General features: G+C 51.6%; 1 protein-coding gene across 1 annotated transcript; it reads left to right on the plus strand.

The window, feature by feature from the left end:
• On the plus strand, positions 1-23,293 carry LOC131216606 (patched domain-containing protein 3). Its single transcript, XM_058211139.1, has 8 exons — positions 1-131; positions 1,014-1,159; positions 3,688-3,905; positions 3,976-4,337; positions 4,409-4,572; positions 10,492-10,830; positions 21,041-21,567; positions 21,632-23,293. The coding sequence occupies exons 1-8, from the start codon at positions 1-3 to the stop codon at positions 23,291-23,293; spliced, it is 3,549 nt and encodes a 1,182-aa protein (XP_058067122.1).
• Positions 23,294-24,401: the final 1,108 nt, after the last annotated feature.

Below are 24,401 nucleotides of genomic sequence, written 5' to 3' on the forward strand. Positions count from 1 at the left end.
ATGACTTGCGGTATCTCGTGTGTGGACAATGCGTTAAACAAATCCTTCTACAAGCTCGGGTTCTTCATCGCCAAGCATCCGGGCTACTTTCTGATCGTGCCAGTCCTGCTGGCTCTGCTCTGCATGACCGGGTAAGTACGCCACCCGGGGCGGGGTAGGAATGCATCGGCGCGAAACAGGTCCCGGCAGGATTAGCATGGGGCGGGCACTCCTGCGCTGCACTCCGACGACGACTCCGGGTTTATTAATTAACCAATCAGAGCTGCTGCCACGGTGGTGGCCGAGTAGGTGACCAGAAGCCCACGCTGAAGCGACGGTGCCAGTTGCCGTGCGTAGTAGAGAGTAACCGACCCGGGGCTACCACGGGGGAAAGCGAGGCCTTTCTTTGCCCGGTGCGTAGGAACGGGGAAAATTTAATCAACGCTGAAGAGGTTCGTGGTCCGGTGTGACGGCGAATTTTCGGAGAAACTACTAAACAGCACCCGGTGTAACCATAAATATTTGGCCCACTTTCGATTTGATTTATCGTTTTTTGTCTGGCCGGCACTTCCAGGCCAGGTTCGTTTACGAGAAGCACAGACTATTCATCGTTTTCAATTGGTTGTAATTTTGGTAGAAATTTCCATTTAATAACCTCGCGTACTTCGTTTCCATAAAATGCAACGTTTTAGGTAGCCTTAGATCGGGAACCTTTTGACCGCAGGATTGTCGCGGGAAGCCACGTCACATCAAATAATTGCTTAACCTTTTCGGGCGAACTTTAATCCACCGGCGTAGAAGCGTTTTATTACTGCCGTGTGGCATTTGCCAATCGCGGGACGCGTTCTTACGGAGCGACCACAAACTTTACGATCGTTCATTAATCTGTGACATCTGCGTTTAAATTTAGCACCGCACGGGTGATTTTATGACCATTCGGAGCCCTGGCGGCCCTATTCCTGGAATTCCTGGGCCGGTCTGGCTATGGTGTGTTTCTAATGGTGTCGCTTCGCTCTCTCTCTCTCTCTTTACAGCTACCAACAGATCAAGTACGAAATCGATCCCGAGTATCTGTTCTCACCGATCAGCGGCGAGGGCAAAGCGGAACGTGCCATCGTCGAGAACTACTTCAAGGTCAACTATACGCACCGTTTCAACGTCGGCAGAATCACCAGACCGGGTAAGTTCGGATCATCGGTAGGGCCCCAGCTCTTGGGCCTTGGGCTTGGCCGATCACAAAGTGCCACTTTGTGATCTGGCAGACAAAGCAAATGACTCGGACGCTGGCTGCAGTACCGCCCTGCGTAACCGGATCGGGTGCACCAGTTTTCTTCATCACGCGCTGGGCCAACGATAGAACGGGCGCATGAGTAGGGCGCCTGCGACCCCTGCCGTAGCCTGTTGACTTGACTTTCTATTCCATTCACCGCGAGTGGCTTCAAAAACCGGCTTCATGTACCTCGGCCTGGGCAATTACAGCTGCTCCGAAAGCTTGCCGGGGCACACTGGCAACCGGACAGCTGTGTATTAACATAAACTGGCATTTTTCCTCACTCGACTCATTCGATGCGCGAGAAAATGCCCGCGATAGAGCCGTACGGTCGTACGGTCAAGGACACAAAGCACCCAGAACGACTGGCTGTTGGGTTCTTAGTGCCAGATAAACGATAACGATCCACGAACTGTCCGTCGGTCCGTCGTAGCTCGTGTTTCTGTGTACTTGAAGCAAAGGTTCGTCGCCTGGATGTTGATGTCTTTTGTTTTCATTATTCGGGTGTTCGGCTTCTATCGATAGCAAACGACCCAAAAGCGCAGTTCGCATGCAAGTATGCGTGTGGTACACACAACTATGGCCACTTTAATTCAGCAAACACACATGTGGATTCTCTAGGTTAACCGAGGGTACTAGTGTCCCGCCACCACCACGAACGCCGTAGCACGCGCAACCTTCACACACTCTGGGTGCCGGCCAACAACGACAACAACATTCAATCACGACCATACGCAACGCACACCCATAGCCGTTTATAGGCAGCGGCCAGGAATTGTTATCGGAAACTGTTGGCTATCGGCGATAACTAGCATCGCTACTTGCGGCGACTAAATTCGCACGCTCCCAATGAGCTTTCCGCATATGATGCACGTGCCACTCGGTGGCTGCCCCCTTTGAGCCATTGTTTAGTAGCCACCCATTTTTTTTTTCGGGCTCTGCGAAGAGTATTTTCGTACGATCGACCCCCAGGCAAGCGGCACGTGCGCGCCCTCGCGAGTGACGTAAATTGGAAAGGTGTAAAACATGATCGATCCCAACGATAGACGCCTCGTGGTAATTGAGGAATTATCGTTATCGCTATAAAAAAAATGCGGCAGATGAGATATCCTGCGGATCGAGCGGTCACCGCCACCGCACTGCGTTGGAGCGTGGCATTCCGCTTAAATCGGAGCGCATCGCATTGTTCGCGCCGCCAACGGTATTTAATTGCCTTCGGAGTGTACGGTAGCGCCGGTGCCGGGTAATCGATCACGTGTCCGGGGGCCGCATCTCCACGGGTGCTCGCATAATCGATCGGCCGTTTGATCGATAAACGTAACACCGATCGCGGCTCGCGCTGAAGCATGCATTTCTATCCCGCTTTCGACATTCGTTTGTCCAATTTGCGCTCAAATTGATTCAATTTCTATTTGTTCTGCGAGCGAAAGTGTTGCGGAGCATAAGGCGCTGTTGATCGTAAGCAATTTTTATAATCACTTGTTTTAACTTAAATATTGAAGAACGGAACCACAAGAGAGGATAAACATATGACGAATGATTCGGTAATAGATTAAGATCATTATGTAACTCATTGGGAGGAACAGCAGGTGTATTCTATATTCTAATATTCCCTGTTGGAAACAAAAGACATCAACGCCCGGCGTAAAGCAACGAACCCGACATTTGATACGATTTCGGTATCAAAGACGTCAGTTTGCACTTTTAACATTTGAATTGCTGATAATAGGCCTCAATCCGCTCTAACAGATAGTGGAACAGATCATTAAGTGCTGCAAATGGCGTCAAAAGATTCCTTACCACGGTCGGCCTAGTTTCCTGTGGCCCGCTCAAGAGCATACGCACCAAGTACTTCAGGGCAATTAAGCACCGGTGACCTTCAATAACGGTTCACCTTCCGTATGGTTCTTTTTATTAACCGGCTGCACTGCTTCCTAATTAAAACCTAGCCCGGCTCGATGATTGCACTCGGAGTTCCGTTATAGATCACAGATAATGGCACTTGGCAGACCCCGTGTCAATTAAGAAATGAAAAGAATTGACCATGGCGACGGGTCCATGGTGCATTCTAATATCCCTGTCCCTTGTGCGTGCGATGATGCAGCATTTCTGTTAAGCAATCACACCATTGACCTCATCTATTTTTAGTTCAGCTTTCAATCAACGGTTCACGAACCGCGAAAACCTCATTATCCTTGCCACTATGGCCGCCCGAAAACTACATTCCAAGCCACCAAAGCGATGGATTTTTGGCCAACCGCTCGATCTCGATCGCATCCTTGAGCGGAGTGCGAGTGAACGGGACCAGGCCCCCGTGCGAAACTGTGAACGCGTAAACGGGCGCGTAAAATTGACCAAACCTTGCCTTAACCTTACCTAACCCAAAACATAATCGAAGTTCCGAGCTCACGGTACGCGTTTCGGTCTCTCACACGCAGGACGCTTCGGTCGGGTGATTGTGGTCTCGAAGGACGAACACAACAAGAACCTCCTGCGACGCGATGTGTGGCAGGAGCTGCGCCTGCTGGACGGCATCATCCAGAACGCAACGGCCCATTTCGAGGGCGAAACGTTCACGTACCGCGAGGCGTGCGCCCGGTGGGAGAACGAGTGCTTCGCGAACGATATTCTCAACCTGGATAAGATCATCGACGAGGTACGATCCCCCTTCCCGCACACGCAGATTTACACGCAATTAACCCACCGCTCCTCTGCTCCTCCTGTAGGTTGAGGCCGGCGAACTGAATCTCACCTTCCCGGTAATGTTTAACCCGGTAACGTGGGATGCGCACGTGTTTCCCGTGTTCTTCGGCGGCACGCAGGTGTCGGAGGACAACATCATCATCTCGGTGCCGTCGCTCCATCTGGTGTACTTCGTGACGGCGGACTCGAAGCGCCAGGATGGTCGCGGGGCCGCCTGGGAGGAAGCGTTCCTCGACGCGGTCGGCTACGCCGAGGACAACGGGCTGTTCCAGTACATCTCCGTCGCACGGTTCGCCTCGCGCACCCTCGACCACGAGCTGGAGCGCAACACGCGGACCGTCGTGCCGTACTTTGGCTCCACCTTCCTGCTGATGATCCTGTTTAGGTACGTTAGGCACGATTAGCAGACGCGGCAGCCTGATACTAACGCCGTTCCTTCCTTTCCCCACCCAACAGCGTGGTGACGTGCATGATGGGCGACGTGGTCCGCTCGAAGCCCTGGCTCGGCCTGATGGGCAACGTGTCGGCCGTGATGGCGACATGCGCCGCCTTCGGACTCGCCATGTACCTGGGGATCGAGTTCATCGGAATCAACCTGGCGGCACCGTTTCTAATGATTGGTAAGTGTCCGTGTTACCTCACCTACTCTAATTGCGCTCGGGCGTCACGGCGTGTGCGTGTTGATCGCTGTCCTCCGCACACACTCGACAGCGGAGGATTGGGACGATCGTAGATCATCGGCGAAAGATCTGGCAGCGAGCGTACGCAATACGCTGGCTCCACAGGCTACATAGGCTCGCGTTGAGGAATCTCCGGGCGCACGAAAACAGACCTAGAGACTCATGAACAGGGTCACCGGTTGGTGGACTTCTTCGCCGCGATTGCACGATTATGGTGATACGACCATGGCCAGCGCCTCACCCCGGACCGCACCGGTCTTGGGGACCCTCGCCAAACAATGCACGAACAATGTATCTTTACGACACTCGGGTTCGTCGCTTGCTGCCGAGTGCAGTTCTTCGATTGTGTCGCTGACGATGGTGCGGCCACCGTGCGTTTGTGGCTAGAATATTAATTGCCGCCTTAGCCGCAGGTTCAGGGCAGCGGCATCGGCGGTCAACATTCCCGAATGAGGATGGCACCGCCCGGAGACTTAGTCACCGGTGCTGCCGCTTCCTGCCGCGGGTGTTGATGGTTTAATTGAGTGAAGGTAATTGTTCGATGGCCCCCACGGATCGCGCCCGCTGACCGAACAAAGTACTTCCTCTTTTCTCGCTCTCTTTCTGTCTCCCTCTTTGTTGTGTCGGTAAACAGGAAAGTTTAAAAATAAATCTCCGGTGCGTTGCTTAAACAGGAATTTTCACCTCAACTTAACGCGGCAGTTCAACGACTGGCAGCCGACTCGAAATGATATCATTAGGCTCGCCGGTGGTGTTGGGTAACGATCGCGTCTCATAACGATCACATTTTCACACTCGATCTGCAAACTGCATATCAATCATTCGGAGCTCCTCACGGAAGTGCCTCGGAAGTGCTCGCTCGGGTTCACGAACCTCTCCGGGTGTCCGGGAAATGGAGAAAATTGGATAAATATTTCATTTGGTCGCTTTTTTTGCGATGCCTTCCGAAACAGCATTATCATACGGTAGAAGCATATGACACAACACGCACGTGGCGTGCAAGTCTCCGAGGGTGGCCCCCGTTCGGGGACGGTCAAGACAATACGTAGGCCCCGGCCCCAGAAGAGTGAGCCGATCGGTAGTGGTAGTGAAATGAACCGAAGTGAAGCAAATCATCATGCGCGAATTAGCCGACCCGAGCGAGAAGCATAAGTTGCATAACGCAATAGTTGCGAGTTGCGAGTTGGGAAAGCAAAATCTCTGTGTATGTGCACAGCATATTTCCAAACATTGGCCGCCGTTTGCTTGCGCCAAACGGCGCCCCAAACGGTAAGTGCACCACCGAGAGGGAGCGAAAATGTACACGATGCGAGGGAAAAGCAATAGAAAGATGTCGATCGAGCAAGAGCAGTCATGCGAGCGGGCATGCAATATTGGGTGGCGGGCGGTCGGTTCAACAATCAACATGACCGCTGCACTCAATTGCCGGCAATTTACGGTGCCCGAGCGGCCACCGGTGGGCGGTGGACCAACAACAATCGTGCAATCGGACCAATAGATCACACATAGCTGAATGGGCTGGGCTGAACGGCAGAAAGAAAGTCGCTAGAAAATGGACATTGACGCACCGCTGTGCGCGACCCCGGAATTGAGAGCGTCTTGGATCGCATAATGCCGATCTCTCTCTCTCTCTCTCTCTCTCCCGGGTTCGAAACAATTCGATTTTATTTTGTTGTTTCGATGTCACAACACTGACATCGACCGATCGTGTCATCGGCACAGTAAAACTGTGATTCGTTCGGGGTGCGTAATGCCCGGCTGCGATCCAGACCCGGCCCCGGACCGAAGAAGTTTTCTGCAACTCTGTTTTGTTGTGGCGGCGGTTTGATTGGCCATCGGGGTCGGTGAATGATGCCGAAAATTACGATCGTCGGCCATCATCGCGTCGCTCGCGTGATTTATGTCCAGTTAAGGCCAGTTGGTCGCGCGCATAGTTCTTCTTGCGCGGTTCGAGGGTATTTGGGTCACGGAATACGAAAGCAGCATTATCGCGCACCCTAGATACGTACTGTTGGTCAGCCTGATTTTCACTTCCTGGCTTAGGTAAACAAGTTTAGAACGTCTAACAGACTAACAGGTGACGATAAACGCACTTTAATTTGTTTTAAAATAATTAAAAAATATAGGCGCAGATCTTGCAGCATTCGCAGCATAGCATAGTATGTTGGCTCTAATGCAAGTTTTATTTTTAAAATTCCACTTTTGGGCGAAACAAGGTTATTTCTCGAACAAGCCGGCATACGTTACGGCCGCTATTCTCTTTCGAACGACGGCCATCTATTTTGCCGTGACAACCTTCAGTTATTATAGCTTTCTCGCCCGATTGTTTGATTTGCTTCCGAATTATTGAAATGTCGCCTGTAGGTCCAACTTTAAGGTTGCCTAAAGAGTAATCCATTATTTTTTGGAAAGATGTCTTTTGTGATCGATATTTCGAGAAGCATCGATCGTAACGTTTCAAGTTTAGACTAATTTTAAAGCTGATACTTCAGCGCTTTTACTATTTTTGTTTGTTCCTTTCGTTTGTGAGTTAAAGAGTGTTAACAATGGAAATCTAAAAAGGAGACAATTCGGTACATTATACAGTTTTTCTTTGAAAAAGGCCAAAATTCAAGCTAGGCCGCTGAAATTGTGCACGGTGTATGTGGTGTCAATAGTGTAACAGCTAGTTACGTGCAATTTTATTTTCGTCAAACCAGTTCTGTTATTTTTTTCTGTTAATAATGCACCTCTGACAGGCAGACTCGTCGTCGAAAAGATCGATAAAACCACAGAAATAATCAAAGTTGATCGGAATGTTAGTAATCAGAGCATAGACCAGGAGTTAGAGATTAACCATCAAACAACTTAAGATGTTTCCATTTCTCGTTAACAATCAACGTTAACAAAAGAAGTGGAGGATTGAATTTCCATCTACGCATTTTGGCCAATCGGAATAAAATCGAACCATTTCTTCAACGGATTGTGCCTGGGGATAAGAAATGGTACACATAAGATAATACTGTCTGAAGACGATCGTGGTCTAAGCTTGGGGACTTTTTTGTGCGTTCCAAACCTCATGAGTGATGAAAAATTGAGTTCAAGAGAAGATTGTGAAAATAGATTGCTAGAGTTTTTCGCCAATAACGACCAACACTTGGCAATAAATTATACAACAAGACGGTGCATATTTAATGCAAATCGGACCTTCAGAAACATCTTAAATAATGTTTTGAAGTTCACGCTCTTTGAGATGGAATGCTCAATGTGATCATGTTATTCGAAGAGACAATTGATTCCTCAAAATCAGTATTTGGGGAACCCGTACTCCGGTACGTCAGATACTCGAATTTGCGAGCATCGAAAGAAGGTTTTTCTCAAGGTCGCATTCACGGTTCCGTCCTCGAATAGTTTTACCCGTGCGGTCTACTATCAAAGATCACCTTGTCAGCTTGATCATCATCACCGGTGAGCGGTTGTTTGTGTCTCGTTTGGTCCGTGCGCAAACAATAAAGAAACTACATAAAAGAGAGCCGGGGAGTTTCCAAAATCGGGACGTGCCCTAGTTCCAAGTGTCGTAATCACCTCGATCGCTAAAATTTAAATGCACATCACACCCTGCGCACACACAAGGAACGTCTTCAGGCCAGGCGGACAACCTTCAGTGGGTAGTAAACGCCATCAATACCCACACAGCGCCGTCGTAAGACCTGGTCCGCTACACACGCATACTCCTGCTGGGTCTGTTTATCGATAACGCCGCCACGGTTTGAAGGTTACTGTTAACTCCACCATCCGCGGAACGATTAACTGCATCCCATAAGGTTGCCCTGAATTGGCGCAGCCGGCCGCCATCATGGTCTGATTGGCTTCCGCATGAAATGGTAGTTCGATGGAGGTTCCGCCGAGTTTCCGGTTGCTGTTCACTGTCCCCCGTCGCTGGCCCCGATGGTCTGTGTGTATGTGTGGTGAGGTGCAAGCCAGTTACTCTGGGCCATCCCGCGAGTGGTCAGTGAATGAGGTTGAGGTTGTAATAGGCGGCGTGAAATATGGCTCGTAACATCGGCGGCCCAGTAAGACGATCACGATTCGCCTGGGTTCGGAACCCAAAACCCCAAAGAGCTTAACCTGCATCCCTGGGTCTTTCGCAAGAACGCGCTCATGAACGGTCTTGGGGGACAATTTTCTATGTCTACGTTTCGCAAGTCCTCATAGCCCACGGTACACTGGGCCAGTGACCGGTAATTATTGATCGTGCGTCTGGCGATCGAGAACCTCCGGAAATATTCCGGCCCCGCAATCGGCCTCCAATTTCAACGGGGAGCCATTAGCCACGGGGCGACTAGCTGAATCAGCTGCCAAACGCAGCTGATTCAGGCAGGACGAGAACAAGAACGGTGGGGTGGTGGTGAAATGTTGCCCGGAGGGGCTGCCACATCCGATCGGCGGCCGGTGTTGAGAGGTGTTGTGAATGTTTTCGGCCGCCGACCGGTTTCAACCGCCCCTCGGTCACGTAGTGCACCGCGTGGTGTGGCGAACACACATGGCTACTACGTGGCTACGGCCACCGGAGATTACGTCATTGCCCTCCGAAATCCCTTTAAGGGTGGAGTGTGTAAGCCGCGTAAGGGCTCTTGCGGCTACGGTATCAACCCCTGGCCACTAATCAATTCATCGGAGCCATTTCTGCGATGCTGCCGCCGTTATCCGTTACTAACTCCGATCGCTGGTCTTCTAACATCAAGTACCTAGGGCTGATGCTGGACAATAAACTTAACTACCGACCACACTTAGAAATGACTTAGAAAAAACTAGACATACTCATCAAACCATTAATTTCAAAGTAAACTAGTTGTTAAGATGTTGTTAGTTATTAGTTATCAATATCTCGTGGAGTATCGATCGTACAGTACAGTTTCAAGTTTAGGCTCGTTTTGAAATTGATACTTTACAATTTAAAAAATGTTTTATTGTTTTTCGTTCGTTCCATACGTTTGTAAGTTACAGGGTGTTAACAAAACAACCCTATTTGTACAAAAAAAACATTATGGCTCGAATTTCCAACTGTAAACATTTGGCCAAACGGAACGAAATCGACCCATTCCTTTAACGGATGGGTACGGGGGATGAGGAATAGGATACATACGGCAATACTGTGTAAAAACGATCGTGGTCTAAGCATGCTGTAGCAGCTTAACCTGTGGTCAAACCAGGACTCACGGCCAGGAAGGTTTTACCGGGTATATGGTGGGACTTGAAAGGAACCGAATTCAGATCTCTAATGTCAATAACTCAACCGTTCGAAGCAAGCAATTGACCAGAACCGACCAGAATCGGCCAACGGAAGCGGTTTTGTGTTCCATCAGGAAAGCGAAATGTCACACACGTTTTTAGTGACTCGTCGGAATGTCCGGGAGCTTGATTAGAAAGTTTTAATGCATCCATCATGATGCATTTCTCGAGTTTTTCGTCAATAACGACTAAGCCTTTTACAAAAGAGGCATTATGAAGGTATTTTTAAAAAGGCAACAAATTTTCCAACAAATCGGTGAATATTTAACGCAAATTGGACCATTGAAATCCTGTTAAATATAGTTTTGGTTTTCACCCAAAAATAATGGATTTCGGTTTAGCCAACCTAATACAATTTAAATAATTTAATTTGATTTTGCTAATCAGGACATGTCTTAATACTGGGAGGCAAAATAGTAGTAGTAATATAATTTAAATAGATTTAATTCGACACATTTTCGCTTCAATCATTGTGTTACGTTAGCCAAATAGCTGCAATCTCAAAGTGGAATATCTCTGTGCTCTTATGTAATCATGCATTTGTGTCTAATAAATTTAATTTAAAAAACCTGATTCTCTTCTCGGCAGGTATCGGTATCGACGACACGTTTGTGATGCTGGCCGCCTGGCGGCGCACGTCGGTGAAACTGTCGACCCCGGAGCGCATGGGCCACATGATGTCCGAGGCGGCCGTGTCCATCACCATCACCTCGCTCACCGACATGATCTCGTTCTGGATCGGCATCCTGAGCCCGTTCCCGTCGGTGCAGATCTTCTGCGCGTACAGCGGGTTCGCCGTCTGCTTCACCTTCCTCTGGCACATCACGTTCTTCGCCGGCTGCATGGCCGTGTCCGGGCACTGCGAGGCCAAGAATCTGCACGCCACCTTCGGATACAAGGTTCTGCCGGAATCGGTTGCTATCAAAGGTAGGTGACACCGCCAACGGGCCAACTCACGTGGAACTGGCTGTTCCAACTTGCGCTCGGTCGGGATACTCGAAATCAATGCCCCGGCGACGGTGGGACTTCCTACAGCGAGATACGGAACAACCGCCCATTATCTGGCCCAGGGCACGAACCGTCGGCACGCAGGGCGAACACGCGAACCGGCGGGGGGCAACGGTTAACTCCCGGCCGCTGATGCGCTTCCGACGCCAGATTGCAACCTCGCGTGTGAACCTAATCCGATTAGGTCACACTAGCCCACTTCCCGCTTGCCAGGAGGTGTCAAGATTATTGTCACTGTCGGCCGGATTTCTGGAAGCAGCCCAGCAGCCTCGCCAATGTAGAGTTTCCGACCCCGATCTAGCGCTGGCCAAGTAACTGTTGTTCCTCGGCGACCTCTCGGCCATGTGAGCGCCGCTAACGGGACTCGCCGGACACCTCGGATACGGATCGCACGGTGGCCCACGCAAAATTTCTTTTTATCAATTTATATACCGAACCAATTTATTGTCATCATCATCGTCAGGTCGTACACGGCGCGTAGCGGACGCAACGCCTTACGGCCTCGCCCTCGGCGCGTTGCGGCGTTTTTCCCTAAATCATGAATCAAGTTTGAATGGCCAAACACGCCCTCCGTGCTCAAGGGCCTCGAGGCGGGAGAGAGCTGCGGCCGTTGAAAGGCGGTGCACCGTGCACCGTGCATAAATCGTCAGAGGTCTCGCGGCTCGGCATTAGAATAGACCGGTGGTGCCGGCGGAACGCGGCCGTTCTATTAGATGACCGTGTCCACATCAATTAGATGGCCGGTTAATGATCCGACCACATTGCACAAGTCCGTCCCACGCGGCGTGGCCAGCGTTTCGCGTCTTGGCGGCAGGACGGCAGAGAGATGACAGGCATTAGGAGGGCGCCTCCGGCTCCTGGGGGGGCGAAGATTTGTTGGCCCGATACTAACAGGCCAAACGCCGAGCCGAGCGGGCTCGGTGGCTTCCCTCCCACAGGAATGTGTGCGCGGCCCTTTTACCGTTTGCGGCACCGAGCAGGGCCTGGGCGTTTCCTTTATTAAGTGAGTACCTTGCGGTGCGGGGCCTCGAGCCGCGGATCAAGTGAAGCCCTCCGTTTCGGAGAGTTATCGGAGAATTTTAAACTAAGTTATGTTCGTCCGATCCTCCCGAGCCGGGGCCGGGGCCATTTCAGGGGGGCTGGAGGGATTGGCATAGGGGTGCGCTGACGCGAGATGAGGTGTTACATTGTAGCGCACCGTTTGGGATCGTTGGTTGGATCAAGGGTTCCACTCAAACGGATTCTACTACCTTCCGCTATTGATCGCTCGCGGCATGTCTCTATCTGTTGAGGTGATCTTATCCGAATCAGTCCGAGCTCTGTGACGGTTCTAAATCGACGATTCCAATTGACCTAGTATATGCATTAGCTAATGGAGCTTTTCGGACATGCGATAAGCTTTTCGGCAAGCAACGCGGTAGGACATCAAATCTTTCCAACTACGATCTATTGATTATCAACGCATCGTAAAATATTGAAATAATTTATTTGAGAAACAACTGGTTTGGTTTCTTAACGGAATGCTTTGTATGATTGCCGCTTTACAGTAGCATAAACCGTAGACTTTGGGTTAAAACTTTTAACCAAGTAGTGTTTTCTTAAGATGAACCAATCCCTTCCAATCCTTCCTAATTTATCACACTATCGCCTTGTTTTTGCCTCCATTTTCTTGCCACTAAATTATTATTTCCTCTATTCTGGGTCGATTCGCTTTTTAAATTTATAAAACTTACGACACGCTAGTTGCATTATTTATTTTAAAGAGAGCTTTATTTCTTCCATGTGTAAACTTGTGTAAACTCTATCTGCCTTTGGTTTACGTTGGTTGCCGTTATATCAATCTTATTGAGATGCACCTTATTTGTTCCAAAAGTATCGATAATTTACGACCGTAAGCAAAACCTTCATATTCGACGAAACTTAGCTTTTCGTCGTTCACATCTTCTTGGGCCTCTGAGAACACTTTAACCACCGATAAACGCTGCTTTGGGCCAAAATAGCTTCACCCCAAGCCCCACAGTCCACATTCGGAATGCGTCAGCGCATTTAATTTGGGTTTTAACACAAAATTTGATACAGATTCTTTGCCATCCATTTCTTGGAGCAGAGAAAAATCAACGATGAGCAAACACACTGACCATTCAAAATGGCTTTTCGGCATTCGGCAGAAATTTAATTTAAATTTAAAAAGCCCTCGTATTTTCGTTTAAAGTGCCCTGAAATAACTAACACAGTCCCTGGAGGCCCGAATGTTGAGTAGGAGCACGATAGGACCTCTAACGAGCGCGAAGAAACAATAGAAACGGACGCAGAATCCCTGAAAGCGCGCTCATTGACACCGAGTACGCTGTCGAATAACCTTTCGTAAAGAAAGTCGCATCAGCTTGAGGATCACCCAAAACCCTCGAAGCCTCCGAGATCTCGAAGCTCATCCCAATTGTGTGAGACGCTTTGGCTTCACAAAAGCAATCAGCCACAAGTGGGAGCTCCTTCGTAATCTTCCGTGCATTGTCACCGTGCTCGGCCCCACGACTTTTCGGGGCTTTATTGTTTGCCATGGAATTTCCAACGCATGACCCACTCATAAAAGTACGCGTGCCCGCGCACGCAGCATCCTTCTCCAGGTTATGTCACTCTTCGGGTTCACCGACGTCGAAAGTAACGGTCAGTAGCATCGAGGCAACCTGCTGTGCCACCGTTTTGCTCATGCGACTCCAGTGATGAGCCCCTGTCTCTGTCTTCACACAAATCGGGTTGCTTTTCGGGGGGGCCAAGTTACGTAACCGACACTCCAAAGTGAAGTTCTGCGATCGATCGATCGGCTCGATCGATGCCTTCGAGTTGGATGGGAGGAGGCCCAGGCTTCGCCCAGCTCATTAAGTCTAGCCTTTAATTAAAAGGCCCGACAGGTGTGACGAAGTTCCAACGAAGCCGGGACCTTGTACGTGACAATGAAAGAGTTGCCATCTCAACGCGCTCTCTCTCTCTCTCTCGATGGCCTTTCGCAATTCTGGTGGCCCAATTCTCCAAAGCTGTCTGGAAGAGCCATTCTTAAAAGTCGCACCCAAACCCCAGTCGCGAGACCCCAGGCTCCGATCCCGAGGACTATCTGTAACTTTCACTTTATTCGCCCAAAATTTCGGACACGATCGCTCTCTCAAGGCTGGCAAGCAGGTCTTGCTCGGTCCGACTCGACCGCTCGTGGAACGGGTTTGCAACTTGCAATTGCAGTCCCGCTGCATCGCAGGCCATTCCCGCAGGGTCTAACCGAATCCCCGATGCCGTATTTTATCGCCAGCACCCGTTCAAGCATTATTTATAGGCCGACCGTTTTCTCCGGCGTCTCCAAGATCCATGGCAAGCACCGGGCCGGGCCGCGCCGGGCCGGGACAGGCTGAGATATATTAAAATGCACATTAAAAAACATCATCAGCTGGGTGTAGCGTGGCGTGCAGCACTCCACTGCCCTCGATTTCGCCGCGCCACGGATCGTTGATCGCCCGGCTGGCGGCCGCATCCCTGCCCGATCAAGCCTGCCCGTGTGTGCGTGGGCACCAATTTGAGGTCAGTAAACTTCGCTACCTTAGTTCGCTGAGCCGTGCACTACCGAGAGCGTGCACTAGTCCTTGTGCCGCCCGAAAGCAGGTGTCCGTTAGCAGCCAGCCCGGACCGGACAGGTTAGGAGATCCGTTAGCGAAAGGTCGTCGGCTCGGCCCGGTCGGCATGAGGAAGTACTGCCGCGGCTGGTTCACCTTTCGCTCGCTACCCAGAACATCCAAGGTGATTAGGATGCGGTAACAGAACTCGGTCAAACGAGAGCAATTCCTGCTGTGATCGCTCACTCACCATCATCCATCATCTGCTGGATGTGCTGAGTCGGAGTGCGGACCATTCTAGAACCTCTCGAGACTCCCGAGCTCTCTCTCTGTCTCTAGACTTTGGTGCGCTTAACACGCCACGACACCGGCACCGTTATCGCTCATCATCAGGCCCAGCGAACGAACCGCGAGCCAACGGAAACGAGTCATTAGAGTGAATAAATCTGATTATTTACAAGGCGATACGAGACGCGTTCGGGCGACATATCGCAGCCGTAGAAGCTCCGAAATGTTTTTCTTCTTTCACAACCCGAACGCTGATCAGTGAGATCAGCAGGTCCACGAGACACGATCAAATTGGAGATGATACGGACTACAGCGGTCTACGGTCGGTCGGAGTCGGCTAAAAACAGAATCCTACACCCGGACACCGCACGCCGCACTGTAATAATCCAATAAACGATATAATTAGCTTTAAACGGACGATCGCGAGAGCACGAACCGGCCGTCTGATACGATCACGGAAGTGTTACACTTGTGCTACGGGCACGCGCCTCTCTCTTCCCACTTGGGAACGCAACTCCTGGAAAGTGGAGGCGATGAAGATATTGACGATCGCACTGAGTAATCAAGAATTTGCTCCATGGCGATCGCATCTGGCACATGAGTTGACAGAAAAGTGGATTGTGATCAAGAATTGAGCTTTTGCTCTTCACTGCGCGTTGACACCAGCGTACTCGGATCATAGGATCCACCTAATAGGTCTGCCCCCAGACATTGGCCTAAATCCAGTAAACACAACCTAATGGCGGGGGTTATTGAGTTGTGCCGCGCTTTTATCAAATGAACTGTGGCACGTGGCATAAGACCCCTCTAACGTTTACCCCACCAGGAGTTATGAAACCATAGCTAAGCGCATACTTTCCTCAGCATCAGCGTCTTGAAAGCCTCTGCGTAGGCTCAAGACCCAACTCAAGCTCGGGAATCCCGACGATCAGGCGCATGATCACCATGGGAATGGTCGAATGGAGGAAATGGTCAGTCGGACCAGCCGGTGAGAGGAACAAACATATGTTGCCGACGAATGTCACTGCAGCCATGCCACGGTCACCGATCGCGCAAAAAACAACAAAACGATCGATCACTGCGCGGCGTGGTCCTGTCCAGGGCCTATATCCAGCCGACGACGACTACGGGAACGGTTTGCGGACCGTGGGGTGTTGAAATTGCTCGACGTTATGTCACTGTGACGACGCCGGGTTTGAGCGCACGAAGATGTAACACAGCCACAGCCAGCCAGCCAAGAAGAGGCGCAGAGGAGCCAACAATGAACCGGCCTCATCCTGGATGTGTTTTTTTTGTTTTCACTTTCACGCCCGCTGTTTGTCGACCACTAGGTCAAGTATGATTTTCGGGGTAGGGGTCGCGCACACCACGAGAGCGAGTGTCCAGATAACGGAGTAAAGTACGCAACTCTTAATTTCTTACCTCCGTAAGAGCGCCCGGGCCCAACCCAAATCGGGCGGTCGTTACAGGGTCGACTCTTGTGTAACGTTGTAGTTGTAAATTAATCGAATCGATCATTCAATTTGTTGGAACAATCCGCCCAACTTACCCAATCCGCCGGCGCAGCCAGCCAGGCGAAAGGGCCGTTTCGGCAGGTGGTCACTGGACCATTTACCGGCTCATCAGTGCCGGTGCGTTTCGGCGTCCGAATGGGTAATTTACGGGCGATTATGCGTATTATGCCGGGCAGCTACCGTCGGGGCAGTCTCTAACGCTACGCCAGCGAAAAGGGAAACCGATGTTCGGACGAGTGTCATTTTGCGGGCAACAGCGTGACGGCGTGGTGGCTGCAAGTGATTCTCGATTCGGTTAAAATGACAAATCGGCCGGTTACGATCGGACTCACGTTGGTGGTAAGAATGGTTGCAGTGAGCATTGAATAAGTAGCTTCCCGTTGCGTTGCTTTCCGTTTCCGTGTTTAGCTTGTTACTCTATGCTGGAAGTAAATGGTAAATACGGCACAGGAATTTTATCGATTGCCCAGGAAACTCAAGAGGTCGATCTTATTCATACGATTCCATTGATCATCATGTTTATCTAATTTGGTGACATAAATACTTGGGTTTCGAAATTGTGCTCTTTTCCTAGAAGTAGTATGTAGTGAAGTTTAAATATTTAAATCAATGATTGTTCTTTAGCTCCTGACCTACGTTCTGATTTCTAAAATGCCGATCAACTTTGATTATTTCTGGGATCTTATCGACATTTTCGATGACGCCAGCTTTTAGAGTATCGGCACCATAAACACCATGCAAAATTTTATCGGCCTTGCTTGAATTTTCCCCTTTTTCAAAATTGTAAAATTAATCGTAAAAAATCTCTTTCTAAAAAAAATGTAAAATTTCTCTTAGTTGACTTCCATTGTTCACACCCTGTAACTCACACACGAATGGAACAAACAATAAACGGTGAAAGCATTTTTTCACGCATAAAGTATTAGCTTTAAAACGACCCTAAACTTGAAACTGTATGATTGATACTTCACGAGATATCGATCACTAAAGCTATCTACCGAGAAAATAATGGATTTCTTTTTCCCCAACCTAATATAATCTGAAAGACTAAATTCTACAGAAAATTAGGCATTACTACATCATAATGGAAAACTTTTCATTATTTGAATTAGTGACTTATTGAATATTGAACTGTCCAAGCGAGTTCTAAGCTTAAAAACTAATGACTGAAACGCTTAGGAGCAATCACGCCAACATAAATACGTTCCCATAAATAATTATCGTGTCAGAAGTTAAGTGCCCCACTTTTTACAAATCACCTTCATTAGAAACGCACAAAGGATTCATTCTTACTCTAGGGTCTGGTTTGCTTAGAAACATTGGCACCAACTGCATGAGAGACCCCCGATGCGATAAGCAAAACCACTTTCTTCAGAAATCTCTCGAATCAACGAGACTCGGCCGGCCCGGTGATTAAACCAACACATGCCCAAGAGTGGATTAATCCGCGGTGCACAGCACCGCCCCGTGTGCCACACGCGGTCACATTTAATGCGCGCCAATAATGGCCAACGGCACCGTTACATAAGGTTCTACCCAGCCCCAAAACTAAGCCTCCAAATCGGTCTTTGATTTTCTGCACCACCCCTCCGACGCTCCGACGACAGGTTGATAGCCCCCGGACCGGACCGGACCGGACCGGACCGGACCGGACGGGTGGACCAATAGACGAGAGACGACCATTGCGGTGGGGCATTCGACATTACATCATTCTATGTTCTGCGTGCCTGCCAGAGGTTCGGGTTTGCAAAGCAGCAGCGGCCAGTTACGCGAACTGGTTCGCCCGACGGACCGGTGGAGTCGATGCTCAGCTAACCGGCCTCTGCTGGCGAACAGAACTGCGTGCACTGGGCGTTGGGCCACACGCTGGCAGGCAACTGGCAAGGTGCAGTTGCAACGTGTGCCGAGTGGCCCAAGACATTGAGGACATCGTTCGGGGCGGGTAGAGCACCGACAGCCGTTTGACGACATCAGCCACTGGCGTGTACTAGAATCCGCTGCTTGCCTGGCCGGACCCCGGGAGCGAAGAAGCCACCGGCCCCGTGCACGTGCCGTTTCGCCATTCGGCTGGTGGGGCAAGCCGTTTCTGTCACCGGCTCCAAGCCTTGCTTTGCGACTTGCCCTATGGCCACGGCCGACTTGGCCGACAAAAAACACATTCGGCTCCGTAATTATGGGCACCACCGAATGGGAACGGACATGGCCGTGAAGAAGCGACCGGGCCGGACCGGGTAACCTACCGGGCTACCGCGCTTCCTGAGCTCTCCCCGGGGGGACATTACACGCGACCCAATCGTAACGAATCCCAAACACAACCGTGTACGGTGACATCCATCTTTCGTGAAGGCGCCTCTCGCCTCTCGGTGGTAAATCCCATTCTCCAGGCCGACAAGCGAGTTATGATCTAACCGGGCACTATCGCGCAATCGCGGATACATATTCGGACAGTTGCGGCGCGGATTGCGTAAGTGTTGCGGCCACCCTTTTTTGGTCCTATGTTGCTGCTTGCTCTGCTTCCGCTCACTCAACGGCGGCTGGAGAGTTGTCGGAAGGCTGATGTCGTCGGGGACATTCTCCTAATTCCACGCGGCCCTTCCGTCGATTGAGTAATAGCTAGTGGCCGAAGAACGCCGCCTAGTCCGAATTCTTCAGATCCGCTTCCGATTCCCGTGTAAACGAAAGGCCGGAGAAGGTCACGCGGTGCATCACCCCCCGGGGGCAGAGTTGGAGAGACAGTTGAAATCGAATTTCGTGCTGGCCAGCGAACCGGTCGCACGAAGAAAGCGAAACTCCTCGAGAAAAGCATAGGTCGACACGCGAATCGGTTGCGGTCGAAAGGCCAATCAGATAGATAGCTCCGAGGTCCGCTCCGTGGGCCGATGGGAAAGCGTGTAGTGCACCATCTGCCAGCCAGCCATTGTACCTGCAAGCACATGAAATATTAATGATCGGCTTTCTAGCCAGCGCTCCTCCGGTAATTAGGTGACCTTTCGGGTTTTTGGTGGGTGAACACAACTGGCCACCCGAGTAACTGTGTATAGTGGTTACGGTTCGCCAGACCCAACCAGGAGACCAGTTAGCGGTTGTCTAGTTGGCAACCTGAGCAATTACTCACCGGCCTCGTCCTGCTGCGCAATTCCGGACTGGGACAACAACCATCGAACGTGGCGAACGGCTCCATGGTAGCTTACGGTGTCCATTACCACGCCACGGAACACGCTTTTGGTCGTTTCATTGACATCGTCGGCCTGCAGCATTCATTGATCCAGTTGGCCACGAGAGAGTACGGCACTAAATACCGTTTCTGCGCAGCGGCATGCAGGAAATTGTCAACATCGCCGCGCGCAAAATGGTACCGGTAGTGGTCGGGTCCGGTCTTGTTGGATGATGTTAACCGGACTGCCTCGAAACCGGGACCGGGCGAGCATCGGGGGCCGGATGGTGAGTCCGGCACATTTGGCACGCAGCACTGCTCCGTGTGTGGATGGACTCCGCGGTCCGCGGCTTGATTATGGGCTGATTTTAGAAATCGTGAGAGAAGCCAACGCCTGCCAGTTTCTTCCCGATGGCGCTAAGCGTTTCCGGGCGACGAGAGGCGGACGAACTGATCAGAAGCAAACGCGAACTCTCGATCTGCTGTGGCCATATCGTCTCGACTACGGCAAGATGGGCACGTATCGGACGGTATCGGCACAAATCAAATCAAGTCTAAAACTTTGTTCCGCTACTTCCGCTGCTTTCGCCGCTTCGCCGTTCCGTAAGGTTATTATGGCCCGTATCGCCATGTTTCGGCCCTCCGCGGGCTATGGAAACGGAAAAGTGAAAACGACGAACCTGACACGCACGCGACCGATGTTCATCTTTGATCGACGCAAAAACGCCCGAGGCGTCAAAAAGTGGCCTGAGTGGAAGCATTGACCTGCCCGTGCCGTGGTCCCGAAAATGACATTCTACAAAGTCCACGGCCCACGGCTCCTGCAATTCGATTGGGATATCTCAGCTGACAGTCGACGTGGCCCGCGACGCAAACGAAAGTGTGTCACTTGTGTGACGACGACGACCGGCGGTGGTTTGCGGTTGACGAGAGTTTCGCTTTTCGATGCCTGTCCCGGCATTTCGAATTTCTTCTCGTTCCCAGTGGCGAATGAAGGGGTGGCGTTCCGACACGCGCCCCACCAACGAATGGCACATTCCAACGAAAAGCGAACGCGAATATGCGAAGGTGCCAATGTCCGTTTCGTTCAATGTTCCATTCCATCACTGGGAGATGTTTCGATGTTCTTATTCCAGCACCGGAAGATTTGGTACCGGACTGGCTCGCGTGATGTCCGGAGGTCCTTTGCAGGTCTTTAGCTACATAAGAGCCCAGCTCGCCGAACCTAAAACGATAGTAACTTAATCTGCGGTCTAACAAAAAACGGCGCTAATTATGGAAGTTGAACAGGTGTGTAGCAAAACATCTTTAGCGCGTGGAAAAAGTGGACGGTAATTAATGAAACCGCAGAAACCTTTTTGACCCGCCAACCCGGGCACAGTGACTCGTGGGTCGCGCTTTGGGCAGAGCATAGTGTTGAGGTGGCTTAAGAATACGAAACGGATGACACAAAAAACTGGGGCACCCGTGGAACTGACGAAAGGGGCGCTACTACTCCAAACTGGTCAACAACGTTAATGGCCGACCGTCGCGTGCCGATCTAGCGCGTCTCTGAAACGTCTCCTGTTTCGTTGCAGAAAAACGATCATGGCTGTATCGGAAGCTGAACACGGGCGGAATCAATCGGGACGACCCGGACAACCCGATCGACAACCGGGAGCACGCACTGATGGCGTTCTTCCGCGACCGTGTGGCGCGCGTGCTGAACAAGGGCTGGACGAAGGCGATCATTCTGCTGATCTTCGCGGCGTACCTCGGCGGGGCCTGCTTCGGGCTGACGAAGATCAAGGAGGGCCTGGAGCGCCGCAAGCTCTCGAAGGCCGACTCGTACTCGGTGAAGTTCTTCGACCTGGAGGACGACTACTACCGCGAGTTCCCGTACCGGATACAGGTGATCGTGACCGGGGACCTCAACTACTCCGATCCGCACACGCAGATGCAGATCGAGGAACTGATGCAGTCACTCGAGAACACGTCCTACGTGACGTCACCGCTCTACAGCGAGTCCTGGCTGCGTTCGTTCGTGTCGTACGTGGACCGGAACAACGACTACCTTAACTTCACGCTGGACAGTGAGCAAAGCTTTATCGACGCGCTACGAGAGGTGAGTGAGGGGCAAGGGTCACGTTTCCTTACCTGCAATGCTAACGATCGTCCCAATCTTGCAGATTTGGCTCTTTCCGGCGAATCCATTCTCGCTAGACGTCAAGTTCGACGAGGACCATACGAAGATACTGGCGTCCCGGTTCATGATCCAGGCGGTCAACATTACCGACACGAACCACGAGAAGGAGATGGTGAGGGACCTGCGGCAGATCTGCAAGGAGTCGCCGCTGAACGCGACCGTCTTCCACCCGTACTTTGTGTTCTTCGACCAGTTCGAGCTCGTCCGGCCGACCTCCATCCAGTCGATGATCGTCGGGGCGCTCATCATGATGCTGATCTCGTTCATCTTCATCCCGAACATCCTCTGCTCGCTCTGGGTCGCGTTCTCGATCGTCTCGATCGAGCTCGGTGTGGCCGGCTACATGGCGCTGTGGGACGTGAACCTGGACTCGATCTCGATGATCAACCTGATTATGTGCATCGGGTTCTCGGTCGACTTTACGGCGCACATCTGCTACACGTACATGTCGTCGAAGGCGCGCACACCGGACGAGCGGGTTAGCGAGGCCCTGTACAGTCTCGGCATGCCGATTCTGCAGGGCAGTACCAGCACGATCCTGGGCGTGATCGCGCTGCTGCTCGCCGACAGCTACATCTTCCTGGTGTTCTTCAAGATGGTGTTCCTGGTGATCTTCTTCGGTGCGATGCACGGGCTGTTCCTGTTGCCGGTGCTGCTGTCGCTGTTTGGGCCCGGATCGTGCGAATCGCACTACCTGCCGGACGACGATCACAAGCTGTCGGCGGTCGAGAAGTCGTACCCGCACCCGTACTGCATCTCGCACCCGCAGCTCGCGCTGACCGGGGCCTTCGGTAGCAAGAACTTCCTCGGTGCCCCGTACAAGGCGTACGGCGAGGACAAGGACCTGGGCATCGGGACGTCGGGCGAGGATTCGAGCGAAAGCTCCAGCAGCAAGTCCCAGCGTCGGCAGGCGCTCGAGGACGAGAACACGCGGCGCCGGTACGAGGAGGGGTGGCGCCGCTCGTCCCACAACCTAACCGGCCCGAGCCAGTTCCAGCCCATGCTCGATCTGTACGGCCAGGAAGCGCTGTGGACGAAGACGACCGGCAAGGTGGTCCCGCTGAAGGTCGCGAACGGACGCTACGGCTACGACGACATGCTGCTCAACATGGCGCAGGGTCAAACGAGCACGGCCAAGAAGCAGCGCGCGACCGAGTTCGAGGTTGACCGCGGGGTCGAAGAGCGACGCGATCGCCGGAAGTCCGAAACGGAGGAGCGCTACAAGTCGCGCTACGAGTCCGACAACCGGACGTTCGAGGACGACGAAATGCTGGACGACACGGAGTACCAGCACACGAACAGCCGTTACTACGTCTACGACACCAGCCACGTGAAGCGTCTGGCGGCCCCTGGCGGCGGCGAAAGTGGTGGCCACGCACCCGGCAGCGGCACCATCGGCGAGCCGCACACCAGTGGCACCACCAACCAGCGGCGAAAGTTTTCGGACGAAAGCGACAAGCGGCGCCGGCACAGCGACGAAAGACGGCCGAGGAAGTTCTCGCCGCCCGAGGGCATCTACAAGCAGAACCCGCACCGCTCGTCCTCCCAGCACAACCTCTACTACCCCCGGCAGCCGCCGCAGCGGACCGCCTCCCAGAGCAGCCTACACCAGCTGCGACACATGGGCGACATGAGATTTCCCTGAGGAACCGCACGGGGACTGCGCTGATTCTCCGTGGCCGCCGCCTCGGGCGAACGTAGGGCTTGTATAGGATGCGCGTGACGTTTCTGCGTGTGTTTGTGTTTGTGTGCATGTGTGTGAAAGTATTAAGCCAAGTACATGGAGCGAGCGCATGCGTTTAGTATCTTAATATATGTATATCCTATCAGTGGCGGGAGTGGCCGCGATTAGCTTTAGGGTCACATAGTTGTCGTCACTTCTTCGGTGGGCGCCCCACAGGACACCTCATCCACCCTTTCACCCTCTCCGCATCATTCCGCTACGAGAACCTCACTCAACCATTCACCACGTAAACGTAACGTAAAATGTAGCTTAGTGTAACGAGCTGGCACAGTTAGTATCCCTAATTAAGGTATGTTTTTAGTTTCTCTTAAACGCAATTAGCTCGCTATCGTACGACGGCTATACAGGGTGGTGCTGTTGAGCACGGGGGGGGAACACAATAATGTTTGATTTGATTTGTAAAAATGTGTAACTTCCGACGCTATCCTCATGCTCACCGGCAGTTCCGTGTGCTTGTGGCTCGCTGCCTATGGCTTCAGCACAGGCTTCTGCTCCCGACACTGAACTATCTCCCAAAAAGGACAACAGGAAGGACTAGTAATAATGTATAGTCGAGCAGCATTAGACTTGATAAAACGGCGGCGATGTATAAACATGTTAAACGGAGCCAGGTGGATATTACGGTAAACGGATCGAAGGGCTAGGATACCTAATGAGCGTAAACACCTCAACCTTCTGCTGTGCGAAGCGCGTGCTACCTAATGCACTTCTCTTTTTACTTTACGCGCAAGGATGGGACTTCCTGGGGTTAGCTTAAGATATTTTCTTTTACGACGAATCTGGACGAATCGAACTGATTGGCGCGAGGCATATAGGCGCGCTGTTGTGGTTCTTTGTGGACCCACGGCTTGCACCGGCTCCCGGCTTATAGGAGTGAATAAAATAATCTTACCGAACCGTTTCTTTCACCAATCTTCCTTCGCACTGCTCACTCCGAACTCGACAACTGCTACAAGGATTAAATGCGTATATTTTATCGATAGCTAGAACCTACTCGGTGCCCCGGACC

This window comes from Anopheles bellator, chromosome 1 (genome assembly GCF_943735745.2).
Source record: "Anopheles bellator chromosome 1, idAnoBellAS_SP24_06.2, whole genome shotgun sequence".
NCBI lineage: Eukaryota > Metazoa > Arthropoda > Insecta > Diptera > Culicidae > Anopheles > Anopheles bellator.